General features: G+C 38.8%; 2 protein-coding genes across 2 annotated transcripts in view; one reads left to right on the forward strand and one right to left on the reverse strand.

The window, feature by feature from the left end:
- Positions 1 to 10000, forward strand: part of LOC136425150 (uncharacterized) — a 36452-nt gene extending 26452 nt beyond the window's left edge. The window contains exons 26-32 of the mRNA XM_066413948.1: positions 87 to 227; positions 722 to 798; positions 1663 to 1763; positions 2682 to 2879; positions 5766 to 5861; positions 9347 to 9477; positions 9845 to 10000. Of these exons, the coding sequence (XP_066270045.1) occupies positions 87 to 227; positions 722 to 798; positions 1663 to 1763; positions 2682 to 2879; positions 5766 to 5861; positions 9347 to 9477; positions 9845 to 9976 (876 nt within the window). The 3' untranslated portion in view covers positions 9977 to 10000. The remainder of the gene's footprint in view (positions 1 to 86; positions 228 to 721; positions 799 to 1662; positions 1764 to 2681; positions 2880 to 5765; positions 5862 to 9346; positions 9478 to 9844) is intronic.
- Positions 10001 to 12681: 2681 nt separating this feature from the next.
- On the reverse strand, positions 12682 to 19898 carry LOC136425350 (guanidinoacetate N-methyltransferase-like). Its single transcript, XM_066414198.1, has 5 exons — positions 19640 to 19898; positions 15399 to 15544; positions 14904 to 14967; positions 14117 to 14295; positions 12682 to 12998 (listed from the first exon to the last, which is right to left on the reverse strand). The coding sequence occupies exons 1-5, from the start codon at positions 19818 to 19820 to the stop codon at positions 12858 to 12860; spliced, it is 711 nt and encodes a 236-aa protein (XP_066270295.1). The 5' UTR covers positions 19821 to 19898; the 3' UTR covers positions 12682 to 12857.
- Positions 19899 to 20369: the final 471 nt, after the last annotated feature.

Here is a 20369-nt window from a genome sequence, read left to right on the forward strand (position 1 = left end):
GTTGTTTTGCAACTTTTGAATTCTGCAAGTCTGGTAATGATAACAATGATAACAATGACCTCTAATCATTTCTTTTTTCCCCTCAGGGTCATTTTGATGACGTGAAGGCCATTTGCCCGCAGCCTTCCCATGCTGCACCTGGGCAGTTTGTGACAGCAGGGAATGATGGGACGGTCTGTATGCACGACTCCGAGTCCCACAGTCTGCAGTGGAAATATGTCATTAAGGTACTCACCAGTTTCTCTTAGCACGTCGCCGGAACGCAATACGTATACGGCAATTAGCCTGCAGGTTCAATTGTGTAGTGTTGGGAAAATATAACCAAGCTCAGTCTTTTGTATATATATTATGTTAAACTTTGTAGCAGTTTTACAATTTTCCGTTTTATTTTTTTTCCTGGAACATGTAAGTCTAATAGATTGAAACATTGTTTGACTGTTCACTAAGACTTAGTGAATTATACTGATTGATATAGAAGTTTTCACTATTTGGATAGTTATCAGGTCCCTGTAACTTAACTTATAGCTGCCTCGCAGTTGAGCGCTCGGTTCCAATTAATGGTAACTGGGAGACTCCAGTTTGCATTCTGCTTTCGTCTCTTGGAAAAAACATATAATGGGAGTCCCGTGATTGAGGAGGTGCGTTAAAAGGCACTACAACAGCCTCATTACTCAGTAATGATCAATTATGAGTGCTGTTTCTATTTCTGTTTTTCCACCAGGGAGCGACCATCCAGTGTGCTGACTATTACCACCCTGGGAGCCTACCTCGGGTGGCTCTTGGCACTAAGGACGGCAGGTATTATGGATACATTAGGCCACACCAATTTAATTTCTTGGTTAACGGATTTTTTAAAAAAAATTTTAGCATGAGGACATCATTAAAACAGAAGGCTGGGGTGAAAACTTGCACCTGACCCTGTTCACTCCCTGAAACTGTGGGCACCAAAGTACAAACTTTCCTGTGAGATTCTGTTTTCCTGTTGATTTTCTAATCTTAGCTAGCATTTTTTTTAAAATCCTGTTAACCAAGAAATTAAATTGGTGTGGCCTTACTTGAAAATACAAGAACATTGAAACAGAAATGAAAATTATGGTTAAGTGTGTTAATATCCTTGATAAATGCGTCACCAACAGGATTGAAATTGCATTAAAGTTAAGTCACGAGATTACAATATTGGCAGAATCGCTGATTTTCCCTGTAGAGATTGTGATTGAAGACAGATAAAAGATAGAAGTTTCGAGTCAAACTGTTCATCTAATAAAACATGAATCGAAGTTGAAAGTTCTAACTGCCTTATATAAGCAAACATCCCCATGCACAGAATCTGATCAGAATCTCCAGAGACAGAATTGCAGATTCTGCCAGATTTCTGTTTTGCTGGTGCAGTTCTAAGTAAGGACGCTAGGAGGCACTTCTGCAATGCACTGTAAATGCAGAAAAGCTTGCAGTGGTTTTATGTTCCCGGTTTTCGCAGTGATATTTTCAGCACAACGTTAAAACAACAAAGAAAATTTTTACCCCTATGACTGTAGCACTACTATTGTTTCAAACACGAACTTTAAACCACCCCGAACACTCCATTTTCTCTCTACCGCGAAATAAAAAGCATGCAAACTTAAATGCATTTATAGTATCTGTTCATGTCTTCATTTGTTCCAGTGTGATCGTGCTAGAGGTGAACGACCTTGACGAGGTTGCGGAGATGTGCAGGGCCAGTAAGATCGCTAGGGGGCGCATCACAGTCATCAAGATATGTCCAGGTACGGACGTGATGGTTTGTTCTGGCTGTTCATGATGAGTGGTTATGGTCATTATGATGAAGATCCTCATTATAGAAAAACTGAAATATGACTTGCGTTTGTAATATCTAAATACCAATACTTTGACATAACAGTCAATTTGTGATTATGACTGTTAGATGTGTCTCTTTGTAACTTTTCCTATGGTGTCGTCTTACCATAGGAACCTTCCTAACTTATTTTACATTACAATGTGTTGTCTTACCATAGGAATCTTCCTAACTTATTTTACATTACAATGTCGCTTATGCATGACTGTGTGATTTGCCATGTAAAAACCGTTTTTTCTAGTTATTGTATATAAGTACTGGTTCGTTCTGCTAGTTCACTTTAGTGACGCTGAAGAAGAGTGATGGATGTCACTCGAAACGTCCGGAAATAAATCTCCGAATTTTTATCCAGTTGTAGAGTTTGAATTTCTCCTTATATATTGTTTACCTGGATGTCTAACCTTCACAAACGTCTCTTTGTTTGTTTGTTTCTCCATGTTCTCTGGGTTTCTGTCAGTTGTTTAAGTAAAGATACAGGCATGTCTCAGCACAGATTGACAGGAAGTGGAGTCATTTATCAACTTTGACTTATAGCCGACAGACTTCCCAGGTCATGGGGTCAATGGTAGAGGCTACTAATTCACGGGGACATACTGTTTTAGGTTATGTTATAAATTTCCATAATGACTATTTTTGAATTCCATTTTCTCAGATGGAGACAGGATAGCGATTGGTTGTCAGGACGGCTCAGTGTAGATCCTACAGCTGACAGACATTCCAGGTCAAGGGGTCAATGGAAGGGGCTACTAATTCATGGGGATTTTTCAGTCTGTCTGTTTGTTTGTTTGTCTGTGTTTTCACACTATATCTTCCAAAACTGTTTTCTCAGATGGAGACAGGATAGCGATTGGTTGTCAGGACGGCTCGGTGCAGATCCTGCAGCTGACCGACTACTGCAGCAAACTGGAGCTGCTGGGAAAGTGCAAAGGTCACAAGGGAGCCATCACCGGCCTGGACTGGTCAGCTGACCTGCCGACAGGAGGTTACATCATTCAAACCAGCTCCAGCACATACCAGCACTTCCTGTGTAAGTAGAAGATACATACTGAAACATTAAAGCTGAACACTTAAAGACCACGACCATACCATGTCCAGAACATATCAAAACAGAAGTTCTACTGCAGTGCCTTAGAAGGCTTCTATGGCGCCCATTATCGAACTTGACCTTTGTTTTCCCAACCCCTTCCTACCTATTGAATATCATAAAGATTGATCCACAGCTTCTTGTAAATGGCACTGAAAATATAACCTTCTTGATGAAGGTAACAAGCCGGGACACTTTGCATCTGCTTGGAGAATACTCTGACAGGATATGATATAGATCAGTCCACATCTGCACTAGATGATAAACTTGTCCACCCATCATGGACTCTCGATAAGCCTCCCCTGACCTGCCTCACTGCTCCATTAACTGATAACACAGAGCCTTTCACTAAACCATCTCCTGACCTTCATGTACTGTCCTCTAAACTCTGTTAGATCATGACCATCCACTCTCAGGACTACCATGTAATCTACTGCTGTACTCAATCTTTCTTATCATGGTATCAGGTAGTGGATTTTGCTGTACAGTACAGACAAACATTGCCCAAGAAGACCACCCAGGGGACCAATAAAATCTGGTCTGTGTGTGGACAGGTGGTCAATATAGATATGATTCTTGATGCTTGTGTCAATGGTTGGGTCTATGTGGACAGGTGGTCAATATAGACAGGACTCTTAATGGTTAATGGGATAAATTATCTAAAGAACCACCCAAAAGTGGTCATATTGACCAGATGGTCCTTATGTAGAGGCGGTCACTTGGACAGGTTTGATCACATAGACTGTTTGACTTTTTGAGTTGCATACTTGCAAAGTCAAGGACACTCAGCCTCTATTGCTATGCTCAATGTTCCTATCAATTGGCATCAGGATTTGCAGCAATTTTCATGCTCAAAATGTTAAAAGCATACCGAATGAGACATGATGCAGATATCAAAATTCATGACTGTGAAGCAATTTTCAGTACTGGAGCATTTCCTGACCTTAGGCCTTACAACTATGATTGAGTAGTGCATTTGCAATTAGCATTGGACCTGGCATTACTGTAAATCTTCGAATGTTTGCAATGGTTTTACTTTCATGGTTTTCATAATGACCCTTCCGCCGCAAATTCCCGACAGTGCAAATATTTGATTTCCAATGTTCTACAGTTACAACTATAATACAGACTGAGTTGTTCCAACTGCAGACACCACAAAAAAATTCATTTCCCCTTCTTTCACAAAACTAAGTCCTTGCGAAAATAAATGAACTTACAGTATCAGACTGACCATGCCGCTGTCAATTGCATAAATTTTGGGTCCAAAAACATCTGTCACTTTCACACATGAAATAGAATAACAAATACTAGATGCATGTGTAAACAGATGATCAGGCATATGCATATGTATGTCACAGGTTTGGTCAAGTGTTGATGGAGGTCATTTGGCAAATAACAACACAGACGGTCAAGTATTGAGTGAAAGCCAAATTGGTCTATTGACTTTGAGATGTTAATTTGCCACCCAAGGTTGAAGGCCACGCAGCCGTTTGCATAAATCTGCAGCAATAAATTCTTCAACAAAATTTACCTTCACCAAGTGTAATGTCAGTCCTTACCTTTACCAAGAAGGTTAATATGTTTTTGGGGCTGTGAGTAACTGTTTTTTCTAGATTCACTTTGATATATTTTATTTCCATTTTCTGCCACGCATACTGGTCTACCCCATTCCATGGCTAGATGATTTTTAAAGAGATTACTGTAAAATGATTTTCATAAGCAGGGACATAATTTCGTGGTTGGAGGGAATTCTAAAGGTGTTAACAGTGTTATAAGTTTATGGTTGAAACAACTGCAATCACGCAACACAGAACATATATTCGCTGTGTTATAGGAGGTCACTGCAGAAACTTTAACATAAAACCATCGCTGATATTTTACAATTTACAGTATCACCACCAGCTCCCAAAGGGAATTCCATGGCTAGAGATCTTTTTCAAAGAGATTTCCACCACTTAATAACCCCAAGAAAAAGCCACCTTATGCCTGGTATTTAAGTTAGATGAAAGGACCCAATTAAAAAGCCATTATGTGGTTCTGATTTGTAGTCCTCTGTTGCGAGTATCTATAACGCTGATCTCAACCGGAAGAAATTATGTCGGTTTGTATATTTTACGTTGACGGCTTTCAAGTAATTGGGTCATTTTGATGCTTTAATGTCTGGTTGTAATGATATTCTGTCGCGTTTGAACGGATTAATGGACATAATTTCTGTGATGAAAAACTTGAACAAGCGGATCATACCTGTATGTAATAATCCGTAACAGCATGCAGCCAGGAAAAAAAATTATGCTCTTTAATTTCTGTCACTCATGGCTCTAGAAAATGTTGTCTTGGTTGTTAGTTGTGCATATTGGCATAGAAATGCTTGAATGTACACAGTATCATTACTCTGTGTTGCTGTTCACTTGCAATTAGCCTGGGGGAATGAATATGCAATAAACTTCATTTATTGTTACTTATTTGCTAATGAAAAAAATCATGAGCAAGAGAAATGCATTTTGGGCATGAAGAATGCTGTCATATATAGAGCATATATTATGATCAATGGATTAGATTTCACAAATCAAACATTACTAGTACATCTACCTTCCACACAGAAATCAAGACCATACAATGCAAAATAATAAAGATTTGTCAGATTTCTCAACAAATTCTGTAGTTAAAGAATAAATTCTTGTCTATGTTTTGAGTGTCTTGTTGTCTTTTTCATGGAGGTTTTATACAAAAATATCATGAGGCTAAAGCTTCCCTAAGCTTGGACAAAAGCTAAATGTATTCAATGTTGAGGTTTAATTGCTTCTGATCTTGCTTTTTGTGGATGTCCAGGGGATGTTGACCAGTGCGTGCAGTTGACCGACATGGCCGGACTCCGGAACACCGAATGGCTGACCTACAACTGCATGCTGGGATATGTGGTTAAAGGTTCGTTCTTCTATCATGATCTATCTTTTTTTTATCCGTAACTCAACAAGATAATGAGATGATGATGAACTTTGAAGGAAAGATGGTTGGATATGAGTCTAGATTTCATTAAGGGGGTAATCTATTTGGGTCCCTTCAGTTTATGGACAAATGCTGAATTTCAAATGCATTTTGATTTGAAAAAGCATCATTAATAATCTATTGCCCTGAGCTGTCTTCATTATTAAGACGTCTCATAACAGAATTTTAATGGTCAGGTCTGGAAATGTAATTTCTTCACTTGTACTCGACCGTGTACTTCTATCATGATTTGATGTGATTTGCTTCATCAGGCTGTATAAAGACATACAGCCAGAGCTACCCTTACTAACGAGAGGCTATCATAAAGGGCTAGCCTGATCATCAGAGCAAACTTTCGTGCACCATTTGTGGGTCCCATTTTCAAGGAAGAGCAAGCACTCTGTTCGCTACTCTCCAAGCAGGCCCCGGATGGTTGTTGGCGTATTTCTAGGCATTTTTGTCATGCTTTCTACTACATTGTATTTTGTCCAATTTTCTTTATGTGGCTTGGCAACTTATTAAAGAGAATCCATTTTCATGTTTCTATTTAAGAAAGGGCTTTCTATTTTGTCTAGTTTTCTTTAATATGTTGCCAATTGCAAGCCACATAAAGAAAATTGGACAAAATAGAAAGCCCAACAAAAATGCCTAAAAATACGCCAACAACCACCCGGAGCCATACCTCTGCTTGGAGATCTGTTTGCAATTTTACTGCCCCACAAATTGCTTCTTACATTCAATAATTAAGCAAACCAATTAGCCAGCAGTTGTGCAAGATTGTATTTGATGCTTTTTGCAAAATTGCTTGTTAACTGTCTGCATTTGTCTGGTAATGACCTTACAGTAACCTTCAACTGACCTTGCAATGCCTCAGAGATGACCTTGTATTCCCTTGAACCTTATTTGGAAAGTTTCACATGTTCAGTGTCATGGCAGATCTCTGGGGTTATGTTTTATTGCAAGGGCCAGCTATAGTAAAGAAATTGTTTTTGTATGTAAATTATTCAACTCAGTGATTTTAGAACCAAATTAGCCATTTTCTTGAGCTGATGTAGTGCCATTTTAGATGCTGTTCGAATTCTGCAGCCATCTCTATTTCACTGACAACAATTTAACAGATTTAGTTATATAGCTACGATTGATATTGAATCAAAATAGCTTGCAACAGTCTTCACGGAAAAAGGCATACATAGATTGTGGCTACAACCAACCTATTCTTGCGACTATTCGTGGACATGAACTTAACAGGACAGACCCTAAGGCCACACTAATTTAATTTCTTGGTTAAATTCCAAAATCAACATGGAAACAGAATCTCAGAGGAAAGTCTGTACTTTGATGCACACAGTTTCAGGGTGTGAACAGGGTCAGGTGCAAGTTTTCACCCCAGCCTTCTGTTTTATTGATGTCCTCGTACTAAAACTAAAAAAAAAATCCTTGAATTTCTGACCAAAAGAAATCATTTGCAAATATTTTGCTCTAGATCTAATGCATAGAAACTCCCTGTAAAGTTCTTTGTTCAACTTGGCGGACGGTCTTTCAAAAAGAAGTCGGCAAACATTCTCAGGAGGACCAAGGAGGTTACCATGGCCCGCTTGTCTTACAAACATTCATTGTGATGTAAACTCTCCTGTCGTCCAATTGTGTCCTACAAAAAACTCTGCTGACAAACCAGTTTCTTTCGAATTTCTACAAGTCAAAAAATCTCTTTGGAAAACATCAATATTTACATACAATGTCCTTGAGCTGAAGAAGTGGTATTCTAGATTCTGGTGGAATTACGATTAATATTCTGTTTCATTTACATCTACCCTGAGGCTCATAGTCGCAATGTTAACGAGCAATGTTAACTCCCGTCGTCCAATATAATGGTCCAAAAATGACAAAGCTGACAAACCAGTTTGAATTTCTGCATCTTATCAACCTACTAGTCAAGATTATTCAACTGACTACACAAGTAAAAAAAATCTATTTGTAAAACATCAATATTTACATACAATGTCCTTGGGCTGATAATGTGGTACTTTCGATGCTGTTGGAATTTCCTGGCCTTGGTGTCTTTCTACCAGTATTTCATTTACATCCACTCACATATTTGCTACAAGCGCTCAGTAAACTGTGTTGGACAAAACAGCTGCTGGACAAACCAGCTTCTTTAGAATTTCTGTGTCCCAACTACAGATTTTTCTAAACTGACTACCCAAGCCTAAAAGCCTATTTGGGAACCATCAATATTTAATCGACACATTGACTTGCTGCCATCTTGAATGTCACGTCAAATATAGACAGGCCAGCCCAGCAGACAGCTGTGCGCATCTGTGCTCGAAGTTAAGGGTGCGATGTGCTCCTAAAATATCAGCTCAGGGCTTAGGAAAATTAATGTTGTGTTTCCTGTCTTGGTCCTGAAGATATTAGAGTTGTTTGAGGTAGGGATTCTCTCTTCTTTTTTTCTTAAGATTTGAACCAAAGTGATGATGGACCAGCAAAATAAAGTTTAACAATGTCAAACTGAAATGTATTTTCAACATCATATTCTAATCATACAAAAGTATGTACAGATATTGGAACGGAAATGAAAAGATGAAATTTGAAAAACAGTTCTATAACATTTTTATCATTCAGGCGTCAGATCGACATTTAAATCTCATGTCACTTGCCAACGGTCGACCTCCTAAAAAGGCTAGGGTCGGCAGGGTTTTGCTACTCCTAGGTCAGTCGGGTAACACACATTTTTTCCAAAACCTTATGAAGGCCTGGTGGAGGCCACCCTAAAATATCAGTAGACTCCTCATGGATTATTTTAGGAATTATTCTTCCCCAAAAAACGGCTAGGGTACGCAGGTTTTTGCTAGGGTTGGTTGATTAACCGGAAACATATTTTCCTACGCCTTAGGAAGGCCTGGTGGAGGCCACCCCAAAATAAGGTTCCTCATGAATTATTCTGGGCTGTTCAAGCCTGTTGTATAAAGTAGAGAGGACTTATTCCCCAGATAGTCGACATCTATTGCACCACAGTCATCTCTAAGTCATCTGGCACCATTCAGCCTGTCAGACCGTTTTCACCCTATCTGCTTTTTCAATGAGGCTAAGGCCACAACAATCTAATGCCTTGGTTAACAGAATTTAAAAAAAAAATTCTAGATTGGAAAATCAACATGAAAACAGAATCTGAGAGGAAAGTTTGTACTTTGGTGCACACAGTTTCAGGGAGTGAACAGAGTCAGGTGCAAGTTTTCACCCCAGCCTTCTGTTTTAATGATGTCCCTGTGCTAAAATCTTTAAAAAATCTGTTAATCAAGAAATTAAATTGGTGTGGCCTAAATGACACAAGTACAAGAAGTTCTCTGACATACCACCCTAGTACATGATACCCTGGTAACATGATACCCTACGGGTGGTAATATTCTGGGCTGTTGTGTTTGCAGACGTGTGGAATGCGGGGCTGGATGGTCGGGACGTGCGGACGCTAGACAGGGCGCCCAATTGGAGACACGTGGGGACAGCTGACGAACGCGGGGAGATCCACATGTTCACCTACCCCTGCGCACACAGAGATGTAAGGATTGTCTCCATATCTTTCGGTACATGTTGGGGATGCTTGGATATTTTATTTACCGTCCATTTGCTAACATACATTTGTAAGTACAGTGTAGCTTAAGTCTTCCTGGACTTAAGAAACAACGATTTACATACAAATTACAAGTTATTTACAGACTTCCATGAATACAGCTTCAACAGGTTGGTAAGTCACTGGATAACAAATAACATTTATTCAAGTTGACTGACCAGAGTATATACATGTAGCTAAGATGTTCCTGCCAAAAATTGCTCTTAGTTGTAGATTGTACATCATTGTATTTTGTATTTCATATGACATATAACTGTTCCTAATGTGGATAATATTTCATTGTGATTTTCTCCAGGCACAAGCGGACACCTACAAGTGCCACAGCAGTCAGGTCAGCTGTCTACGTTTCCTACACGACAACGTTCACCTGGTGACGGCAGGGGGCAAGGACACCAGCATCTTACTCTGGAAGATCAGCAGTCAGTAACCATAGCAACAGTAACCATAGCAACAGATCTCCAGTCAATAACAGTAGCAACAGATCTCCAGTCAATAACAACAGACCACTATATGAACAGATAGTAACTATAACAGACCTCCAGTCAGTAACCATAGTAATAGATCTCATCAGTAATCATAGCAACAGATCTCCAGTCAGTAACCATAGCAACAGATCTCCAGTCAGTATCCGCGACAACAGTAACCAAGGCAGCAGATTGTACACAAAACTGGTAATAAGCACACAAACTTAAAAACGTTTTTAGCTGTTTTCAGGACATACATGTACATTCTTGCAGCAACAAAGTCTTCACGTGAGGGAAGGATGGAAAAATGAACATAACAGAACTTTCTGGATTTCAAAAGGAAGTCAGGTATTAAGATTAAGTGAACACTGTCTTTTTAACATAGTTAAAGCAATATCAGGAGTATTGACATCAATATCTACCTTTTATTGATGCGATAGACTGGTCACAAAACATGGGTATATAGATATCATACAGAATTGATATTCGTATTGCTAACAAGTAAGTATGTTGGTGTTTGAATGGTGCTCTCCTTGTGTGCTTGTGTGGATCATAAGCATTGTTTTGTCAACTGCATTTGTAGTGACATTTTATTCCTCTGGAACTAACAGCACTTCAGACACAGAGATCTTAGAAAACAAGGATACTAAAAATGTGGAAGAAAAGCCGGTGTGTTGATATTCTGACAGTTTTGTAAGCTTATGATGGCAACAGAAGAAAGTTGCTACATCATAAAGTCAGGATACATGTAAATATTTGGGTTTTATAATATATTTTCGGTTGTTGCATGGTTCCGGTTATTGTGTTAACTTAAAGCGATATTTGGGTGTTTCTGTGGTTTCAGATTTTTAGCTCTTACTGAGCAAACCTTGCTGAGGAAAATAACTTATTTTATAGGATTGAATTTTACAAGTTTGGGAAAGTGTTTGTCCCATCCAGAAGTCATCTTAATGTTCAGTAAGTACATGTAAGTGCTGCTTTGAATAGTGTAAAGTTTATCTAGAATACAGCCTGATTGTACATTGACTACGGGCTCTACAGCCCTGAAATGCAGTATGATTCCCACATAGTTATCTAGATCGAAACAAAGGATATCGCTTAAAATTGACCACTACATTATGTACTACCGGTATGCAAAATGACCTACATTTGTTACCATGTATAGATATATTTATTGTGTCCTAATAGCCTTTCCAATTGAACTGTTGTGGTTTTGTGTATATATACATGTCATTTGACTAATTCAGAGGCTAAAATGAGAGTGTACTAGGTCTTGCACATGTAGTATCTTGAGAAGTGTGAAAATATTCTTCCTCCCCCTACTCTGGAATTATGTGTAAGTCAAACTCAAATCAATTTACAGTTATGTAGTCGTTGGCAAATTGTGTTCTTTGCTTTGTATGAAAATGTAAGAAACATTTTGTTTATTTCTGTGTTGCAATGTGGATGCTGCTAATTCTGAGCTTTAATTGTGTAAAAAAAAGGAAATCTACTGTGGAATTAAATGTATTTTGTCGACAATTCTGAATCTGTGAATAAAATTTGAATTTAAGGTAACTGCAATTTGTTTGCTAGTGGTTCGTCTTTATAGCCAAGCAACCCTACTCTTCAAGACAAGTGTGTCAGGTTCTTTTACGAGCATTTCATAAAGGCCATATTTTGTAATCCTTGTAAATATCACACACACACACACACACAGGTTCTTTTACGAGCATTTCATAAAGGCCATATTTTGTAATCCATGTAAATATCTCACACACACACACACACACAGACACAGACACAGACACACACACACACACACACACACACACACACACACACACACAGGCATGGACAAACAATAAAGATCCTTCCTTAGGGCCCTGTCACACTTGTGCATATTTTCAAGTGCGTATGAGTTGCGCATCAACATGTCTTTGGTTTAAGTAAAGTTTGAAAGGAAGAAGTTGTTTTTCACTTTTACCCAGCCTGGTTATCGAACAAACAAAAAAGACTTCTTTGGCTGCAAACTTAACCTAAACCAAAAACACAATACGCAACTTCTGCGGACTTGTATATACGCAAAAGTGTGACAGGGGCTTTAGTTCATAACAAGAATTTGCAGCTTTCTATAGTCTAAACCCTTTAAGAACAAAGCACGATGAAGAACACAAGCCAAACTTCACGCTGCTTCAACTTCTTTTATTTAAAAACACAAAACAGCAGAGAAGGTTGGGAAATCTCCAGTTACAAAAGTGGCCTCGAACCAACATTTTGGCAGAATTTTCCCTCCAACATCCTTACATTGTGGCCTTAGAATGAAGAACATTACTCTATAGGAAGTCACAAACACCTTTACCAAGACAAACAGGCTCTACCTACACTAGAACATTTGTTACTGTACCAGTAAAAATGTATATTCTACATTTTCTAAAGTCTTCTTCACCTTTTAAATGTTATTGTTTTCAAACTGTGTTGTTCACAGAAACGTTCATGATGGTACAAGAAATTGTCATACCAGATCATGTATAAAAAAACACTTTAAAATTCACAAAGCTGACAAAATTCTAAGATTTCAAATTCAAAAATAGCTTGGTTAAAAGGAAATGTATTCACATACATTAATGATCACCCGTAAAAAAAACTAAAAAAGTTAAAATCACACTTAACAAAAATGTGCCAAACATACAATTTTGTTATAAAAAGTACAATTTCGTAACAAAAATCACACAATTTCAATTTGTGTAAGTACGGCAGATTTGACACATGTAGATGAAAATAAACGCAACAACAAATCTGAGAAAATCTGAACCTGACAACATTTCTATGTATGTATGTATGTTTGTTTGTTGTTTTTCCAGTCTAGGCCTTTATACACTTGGGTGCGAGCATGAGGGGGAACTGGTAGTACTTGCAGTCCTTGGGGGGCACGTTGGTGATGCACTCCCACGAGATGTTCTCTTTCTTGAAGCCAGCCTTCTCAAGATGCGAGATCTGGGTCTCCTGTGATAAGACGTGAAATGAAATGTCTTTAGTTTCTTTCTTGTGCCTAAAATCTTGAAGCTATTGTCTCATTTATCAATGTTAGACATTCAAGTAAAACAATGCTTATTTAATTCTATGGATAACATCCACAAATACATCAACATGTATTTACAGCTTTGGAGATCGACCCCCTGCCCAATGTGACTGCTTTTTAAAAAAATCTGTTCATGCAAGTTATTCTAAATTCGTAATGTTATAGTCAAGATTTAACATAGTGAATTTTACAAATCACGAGCCCCTTTGTAAATGATGACGCACTTCATGTGCATATTTCTATGAAATTGTCACATGCAAAGTCATGAGAAATAAATCTGAATCTTTTCCTTGGTCCCTTGAAATAACCCCATAGACATAGTAATTAAGCACAACCTGGTTGTGCTCACTGAACCGTCTAGCTTATGTGACTGACCCTAGCTAGCAGAAGGCAAAATACATGTGGTTTTTTAACAAGTTTGCTCAATGCAAAGCCATAATTGACCAGGCATTGAAATAAAATGAATTTAGATGCAATTGAAAAATAGCGGTGAACATTGGTTTCGAAGGCATGCAGTTCCATAGTTTGGCAGTCCGTGGAAAGAAGCTGTTGATGTTCCCCTAACCCCCTAACACAAATGACTCTCCCCTCACATTGAACATGGTTTCTATGGTGTCCTACTTGCCCTTAAGCAGGCACATGAGATCCTATAATAAGAGATGTCTCCACACCGACCCAAAAAAATCTCTCTGACCCATGCAAACACACACCCTCAGTCAACCACAAATGACTCTCCCCTCACCTTGAACATGGTTTCTATGGGGTCATACTTGCCCTTGAGCAGGCACATGAAACCCTAGAATAAAAGATGTCTTCACACCGACCCACAAAAAATCTCTCTGACCTATGCAAACACACACCCTCAGTCAACCACAAATGACTCTCCCCTCACATTGAACATGGTTTCGATGTTGTCATACTTGCCCTTGAGCAGGCACATGGAACCCTAGAATAAAAGATGTCTCCACACCGACCCACAAAAAATATCTCTGACCCATGCAAACACACACCCTCAGTCAACCACAAATGACTCTCCCCTCACCTTGAACATGGTCTCAATGTTGTCGTACTTGCCCTTGAGCAGGTCGCCCCAGGAGGTAAGGTTACAGTAGGACAGAACTCCGCCTGGCTTCAGTAACCGACAGGCGTGCTTCCCGATGAAGTCAAACTGGTGGGTGTGCCACTCAGCCTCTGACAGAGGGTAGGTGTCATACAAAATACCTGCAGAAAATATGGATAAAAGTATTACTGTAAGTCTTGAAATGTTTGCTGTGGTTTTATTTTCACTGTCAAACAGGGGGTAAGGCCACACCAATTTAATTTCTTGGTTAACGGATTTTTATTAGCAACAAAAAAATAATGAAAACAGAAGGCTGGCAGTGGGGTGAAAACTTGCACCTGACCCTGTTCACTCCCTGAAACTGTGTGCACCAAAGTAAAAACATTCCTCTGAGATTCTGTTTTCATGTTGTTTTTCCAATCTAGCATTTTTTTTTTACATTTTTTTTATTCCGTTAACCAAGAAAATAAATTGGTGTGGCCTAAGTGTCATACAAAATACCTACAGAAAATCCAGATAAAAGTATTACTGTGAATCTTGAAATGTTTGCAGTGGTCTTAACACAACACATACCTTCCACTTTGTTGGAGAAACATAATAACTAAATAAACACATTTTTACTTTGCTCACACACACACAAAAACACCCAGGCTAGATTCAGATGTATTTCGACAATATGATTATGAATAAGTAAACATATACAGAGAGATGACTAATTTGAAGCTAAAACTGTCACTGATGTTAAAGCAATGGCATGTTGTACACTTACCATCGAAATGTCCATCGGGCAGAGTAGCAACAACATCCTGCCACATGCCCTTCATTGGGACGATCTGGAGGTACAAGACAAATAAACATCATGTTAAGTAGGTTCTCAAGTTTGCCTTGTGGCTAGGGCTGCTAACTTAGAATCTAAAGGTTCTGTATTCGAATCCCATGCAGGCTGTCTCCAGGACCCGTTCCTCTGTCCCCGGATGGAAATATGGTTGTTGGGACGGACAAAGATTTCACCTGCAGTGCCTGTCCCAAAATCTGAACTTCGTGACATGAAATCAATGAAAATGTATTTCTATAATCATTGATTTTCGTTGCTAAATCTGTCACTTCAAGCATATAGTATAAGCTTTTCGTTGTTAAATCTGTCAGTTCAAGCTTATAGTATAAGCATGAACTGACAGATTTAAGAACGAAAATGAACAACATTGGCCCTAAACAATGGGTAGGACGGAAAAAGATTCAAAGCTGGAGACAGCAATGAACTAACCTTGTGCTTCTGTTCCTTGGCCCACTTTTCCAGTCTCTCAAACACACCATCGTTGCATTCAATGATCCAGTGTTCCTCGATGTCTTGTCGCTCAATCTCACTGCCGGCGATTGCCATGCCAAAACCAATCTCAAGAACACGTCCACCTAAACAACAACAAAAATAGAGTTAGCGAGGACCACATATCATTAACATAAAATGACAATTTCTAGCAACATGCATGTCTGAAATACTGGCATGTAATAGTGATAGGTAACTCAAAGAGACAAAAAATTAAGATCAGTTTTGGTTTCGGAAAATGTCTGACTAAAAAAACTTCACCTAAACAAACGACGAGGTTGATAAATTACTTATTCTGGCAACTCCGAACTTTTCTTTGTCACTCCCATCTGTCAGTCTAAGGTAATCGTGATTCTTGACTAAGGTACCATATGGAAAATACATAATGCGATAACACGGACTTATATGCAAACCATCTGATCTCACAAATTGACACACAGAAAACAATATCTCTGTTCATCGGGGTAAAATAGCAATATTCGACTATCATCATTGCACTTTCTGGCAACGTTTGGTGTGAGGTGTTTGGTGTTAGTGGGAGAATAGTATACAAGGGACCACCAAAAAGTGGTCACATTGGCCAGGTGGTCCTTATGAACTTGAACAGGTTTGACTGTAGTGTAATTAAATTGGAATTTTCATTTTGCACTTACCAACTTAATAACCATTGGTGAAACCCTGATTGGTCAACTGATTACACTGAACGATATCATTATCAGGCATATCAGGAAACCATTCTTTTTATTTTCATTCAAGGTCAGTGATGATTCAAGGTCATACTAACGGCAACCAGCTGAGTTTAATATCGATCTTCTTAACCGAAACAAATCAATATGGCGTTCTCAACCATCTAGCTTCCATTGCATTGCACAGCTGAGAGGGTTATTGATTTGATTTTGGCAATACTAATAATATATAATTCATGGTGTAGGGCCGCCAATACCTTGCTTGAGCACTTAGACTAGAGACTAGTATAGGACTCAGGTAGGAAAATCATAGTAAGAATTCATAACAAACATGCTACAGATACCACTACAGTATAAATCAATTCAATTTTAAGGGGGCTTAATTCCTAACTGGTGTCAGGGATAATCCAAAAGTACTGTTAAACGTCATTTGGTGAGATAGATTATGTTTCTTTTTCAAGTTCTGGAGTCATCATTCTGTTACATTACTAAAATTCTATAACAATATATTTTGAACCCTGATACTTTTTGGCAGGCCTGCCAAGAATAATACAGTACCCCCTGCTTAAGTAAGACTTACAGCCTTATATAATCTGTTATACTTGCATTATAATCTCATCATACTAAATGTGACACACCAAATACAATTTACATGGATGTCGTTAATCTTGCTTTGCTCTTCCTCTGTGAAAGAACAGTAAATTCATATATATTACAGGTCAGCTAGACTGATATGTCTATGCAGGGCTTAAAACACTGGGTGCAAAATTGGAGCTGTGCACCTAATTTTTGACTGTGGGTGCACCAGTGAACCTAGATGTCTTTGTAGGCTATATGGTAGAGGTGCTATTGTACACTGGTAAACAAAAGATTCTTGAAATGTGAGTACCTGAAAAATTAATGTAACCGTTGTTGCACTTTGTTTGATGTATAAGGCTTGAAAATTTTGCTCAAGAATTTTAGATTGAAGTTGTTAAGAGAGGCAGTAGGGATTGTAAAATTATACGTTTTGTTGACATTCCACTTTATCTTTCTACTGTATGTTGTGCACCTGAAATTCTTTCTGTGCACCTAAATTTGTAGGTTACGTGCACCAAAAATGAATTTCGCGCCCTGCTGTGTGTTCAAATTCTCTCAGTCACAGACCATGAGTTATCCACAGGCTAGCAACCACTCACTCAGCCTAGCTGTATCTGCTCCCAAATAAGGGATGCACCCCTTCCCCATAAACAACACCCTTACTGCCATGTGACCTTTGACTTCCAGGTCACATGACGACACATTCAGACTGACTTGATGAAAAATGACGGATGCCGCTGAATGTCTTTTCACCAACAAACATTTACAGTCGTGTGTACGAGTCTTCATTCTTCATGTTGAAGTTAACATTTATAGTCCTACGGACTCCTACCCTGTTTTTCATTAGAACCTCTAGATCTGGAATTTGCAATTTTAAGTTAACCTGTCATAATACGCATCCAAATTTCTGCCACACTCAATGTCAAAGGTCAAGCCTGTGAGGGTGAATTTCTCATCTCATGCATTTTTATGTACCCAACATGAATTTCGTTAAGTCATTCATAAGTTTAAAGGGACTTAATTTTGCTGTGTTGAAGCTTTGTGGTAGGCAACGGTTGAACCAAAGTGCATTACTGACAGAAGGGGTTCAGTGTGGTGATTTCTCAGTGGAGTGGTCACTGTAAAGATCACAAACATAAAACCACCTTGACTACTTCAAAATTTACAGTAAAAGTACCACAAGGCAAGTTCTCATGCCCCCCTCCCCTTAGAGAGTTATGTTTACATGACACTGGACCACAGGACACTGATATCAATAGGACTCCCTTGAATAAACAATTCATATTCAGGGATAATCACTTAATCTATTGTCTTTGTGAATTAATCCCCTACCATAGATAAGGAAATGCCTTCAAATTTCACCCTATTGTTCTGCTAATCTCCTTGAAGAGGAGTGTTGCTACAACAAACTTGCCAGTGCAATAGTGAACACTGTAAACTCATTCATGTTTGCTGGGAGTTAATTAAGTGGTTGAAACAATTCTCTGTAGCACAATGTAATACAATGGAAATGAATATTCATTAGTGTCATGATTTTGCTGAGGACAGGTCAATGCAAGTACAGTATTAATATCCAACAATTTTAAACACAGCATTGAGACAATACAATGTCTTAGATTTAAGATGATCTAAATTTTTTTTTTTTCAATTGTTGAGCATTATGCGCATTTAAGTCTTTCAAACAAAATATTCAAAATACTGTAAACCTTAAAATATTCATTGGGGGTTCATTTTCACATTTCTCCACTGCTTATGACTCCATGATTTTGCCTTCTGCTTTTTGTACTACAGTATTGTTTCAACCACGAACTTGAAACACTATAAAAGAAACATTCCTTTCCCCCAACATGAATATATATGACCCTTACAAAATGAGCGGTCAGACACTCTTTTGGACACAGCTGTCTGCATAATCATTTGATGAACAGCTGTGTTTGGAAAACCCCCAAGTGAGCCCCTGACTGACATGTCTGTTTCACTGCACAGTGTAATCCAATGCAGACATGTGCAGGGCAGGTGCTAAACTGCATCTTTGGTACATTCTGCATCGATATATCTTTGGAAGAATATTACCTAGAGTTTATCCCAATGTTTAAAACATAGGCAACACAAGCATTATGTTATTATAGCAAATAAAGTGAAGCCTTTTTGACAAGGATGCCTGTAGAAAATTCACACTTCAGAAAAAGAATGTTTCACTGCATTTACCTCCAACGGATTGCGTTTTTTCTGCTTTTGCAACTTCAAAACCTTTGCAATCAGTCATGTGTAAATGTAGAAGTAGAAGTGCCCCCAGTGCAGTGCCCCCCTCCCCCATATTTAGGTGCCATTTGTAATCCAATCTCTCCCCATGTATGCACATGGGGCACCCATCATCGTGTCATAGCGTGGCTAGATCATTAATATTATCCGAGCCTGGCTAATACTACATATCCTTTACATTCTTTACAAGATTCTGACCTTGATTTGATATCAAAATTCAGCAAATTATAGATTTCCATTTAACCTTCCTTGACCGTTACAAATGCAAAGGGGGGGGGGCAATTTGAACTTCAGGTTTAGCGGAATTAGTCTTAATTTTTACATATAAACACAACAAAAATAGTTCTAGATATCAACATAGCTTTCTTATAGACACGATCACAGACGGTTTTGGCGTTCTAAACATCAATATACAACGAATCCGAAAAAAAAAAGACCGCTACATGTATTCTAGGGGTGGGAGGGGGGCACACTGGAACATTCTACTTTGGGACGTCCCACAAAAATTATAATTCCCTCTCCGTAAATAAAGACGTATTTCTATCAAAATCTTGCAAATCTGGCTTCCTGCTACGTGTATGTGTCGTGGAAGAGCCTTTAGATTGTAAAGGGACGGCGGTGAGAGATTTTTGCGGCCATAAATTATATTTTTACCTTTGCAGCTGGCGACCTGCGCCAGTTTGTGCATGTACGGCGTCTCCCAACGTTCCATCACGGGCTTCCCCATGATCTCCAAGTGCTCGTCCGTCGCATCGTAGTCGGCGGAGGCGTCCGTCCACACCGGCTTGCAGTCCTCACCGCTTCCGAAGATGGGCTGGCCCGCTACGGCAGTCATGTTGGCACTAGGAAAGTCGGGAGAGAGCTAGAGAGAACCGCACAAATTTCGTCTGCTGGACAAAAAGGAGAGAGGGATGTTCGCGCGCTATTCTTATAGGTGGGCGGGTCTAACTCACGCTAGATGGAGACATCTTATTGGTTGCTGCGATGGTATCTGTGTCCTGATTGGTGGAAATGCTTTTTTTTTTAGAAAGAAGGAGAAAATGTATGTGTCTTCATGGTTTTGTCGATTTCATAAGTTGGAAATATTTTCTAAACGTTTGGCTACAAGTATCAATGTACAAGCATAAGTTGGGGACATTTTGTAGATAGAGTGTTCGTTGTGATTTTATTATCATATTTAACTTCCCAACATACCAAAGGGATATAACTAACGTTATAACGTTGTATATGAATATTGTATCTTCTTTCTAATCCAATTGTCCTTTATTGAGTTACAATTTTATTTTCATTAAAACAGCCATCGTTTCAAGAAAGAAAGAAAAAGTGTATTACTAGGGGGTTTGACTATTGATTTAACTATGCATGTTTTAAAATTGCGTTGTCA

This window comes from Branchiostoma lanceolatum, chromosome 19, assembly GCF_035083965.1.
Source record: "Branchiostoma lanceolatum isolate klBraLanc5 chromosome 19, klBraLanc5.hap2, whole genome shotgun sequence".
NCBI classification, from domain to species: domain Eukaryota; kingdom Metazoa; phylum Chordata; class Leptocardii; order Amphioxiformes; family Branchiostomatidae; genus Branchiostoma; species Branchiostoma lanceolatum.

Excerpts from the sequence above, each read along its gene's own strand:
- LOC136425350 (XM_066414198.1), bottom strand. The coding sequence starts at position 19,820 with ATGACTGCCGTAGCGGGCCAGCCCATCTTCGGAAGCGGTGAGGACTGC. Across the intron at positions 14,968-15,398 it reads CCAAGGAACAGAAGCACAAG|ATCGTCCCAATGAAGGGCAT; the intron begins GTTAGTTCATTG and ends TTGTACCTCCAG. Across the intron at positions 12,999-14,116 it reads ACATTGAGACCATGTTCAAG|GAGACCCAGATCTCGCATCT; the intron begins GTGAGGGGAGAG and ends GTCTTATCACAG.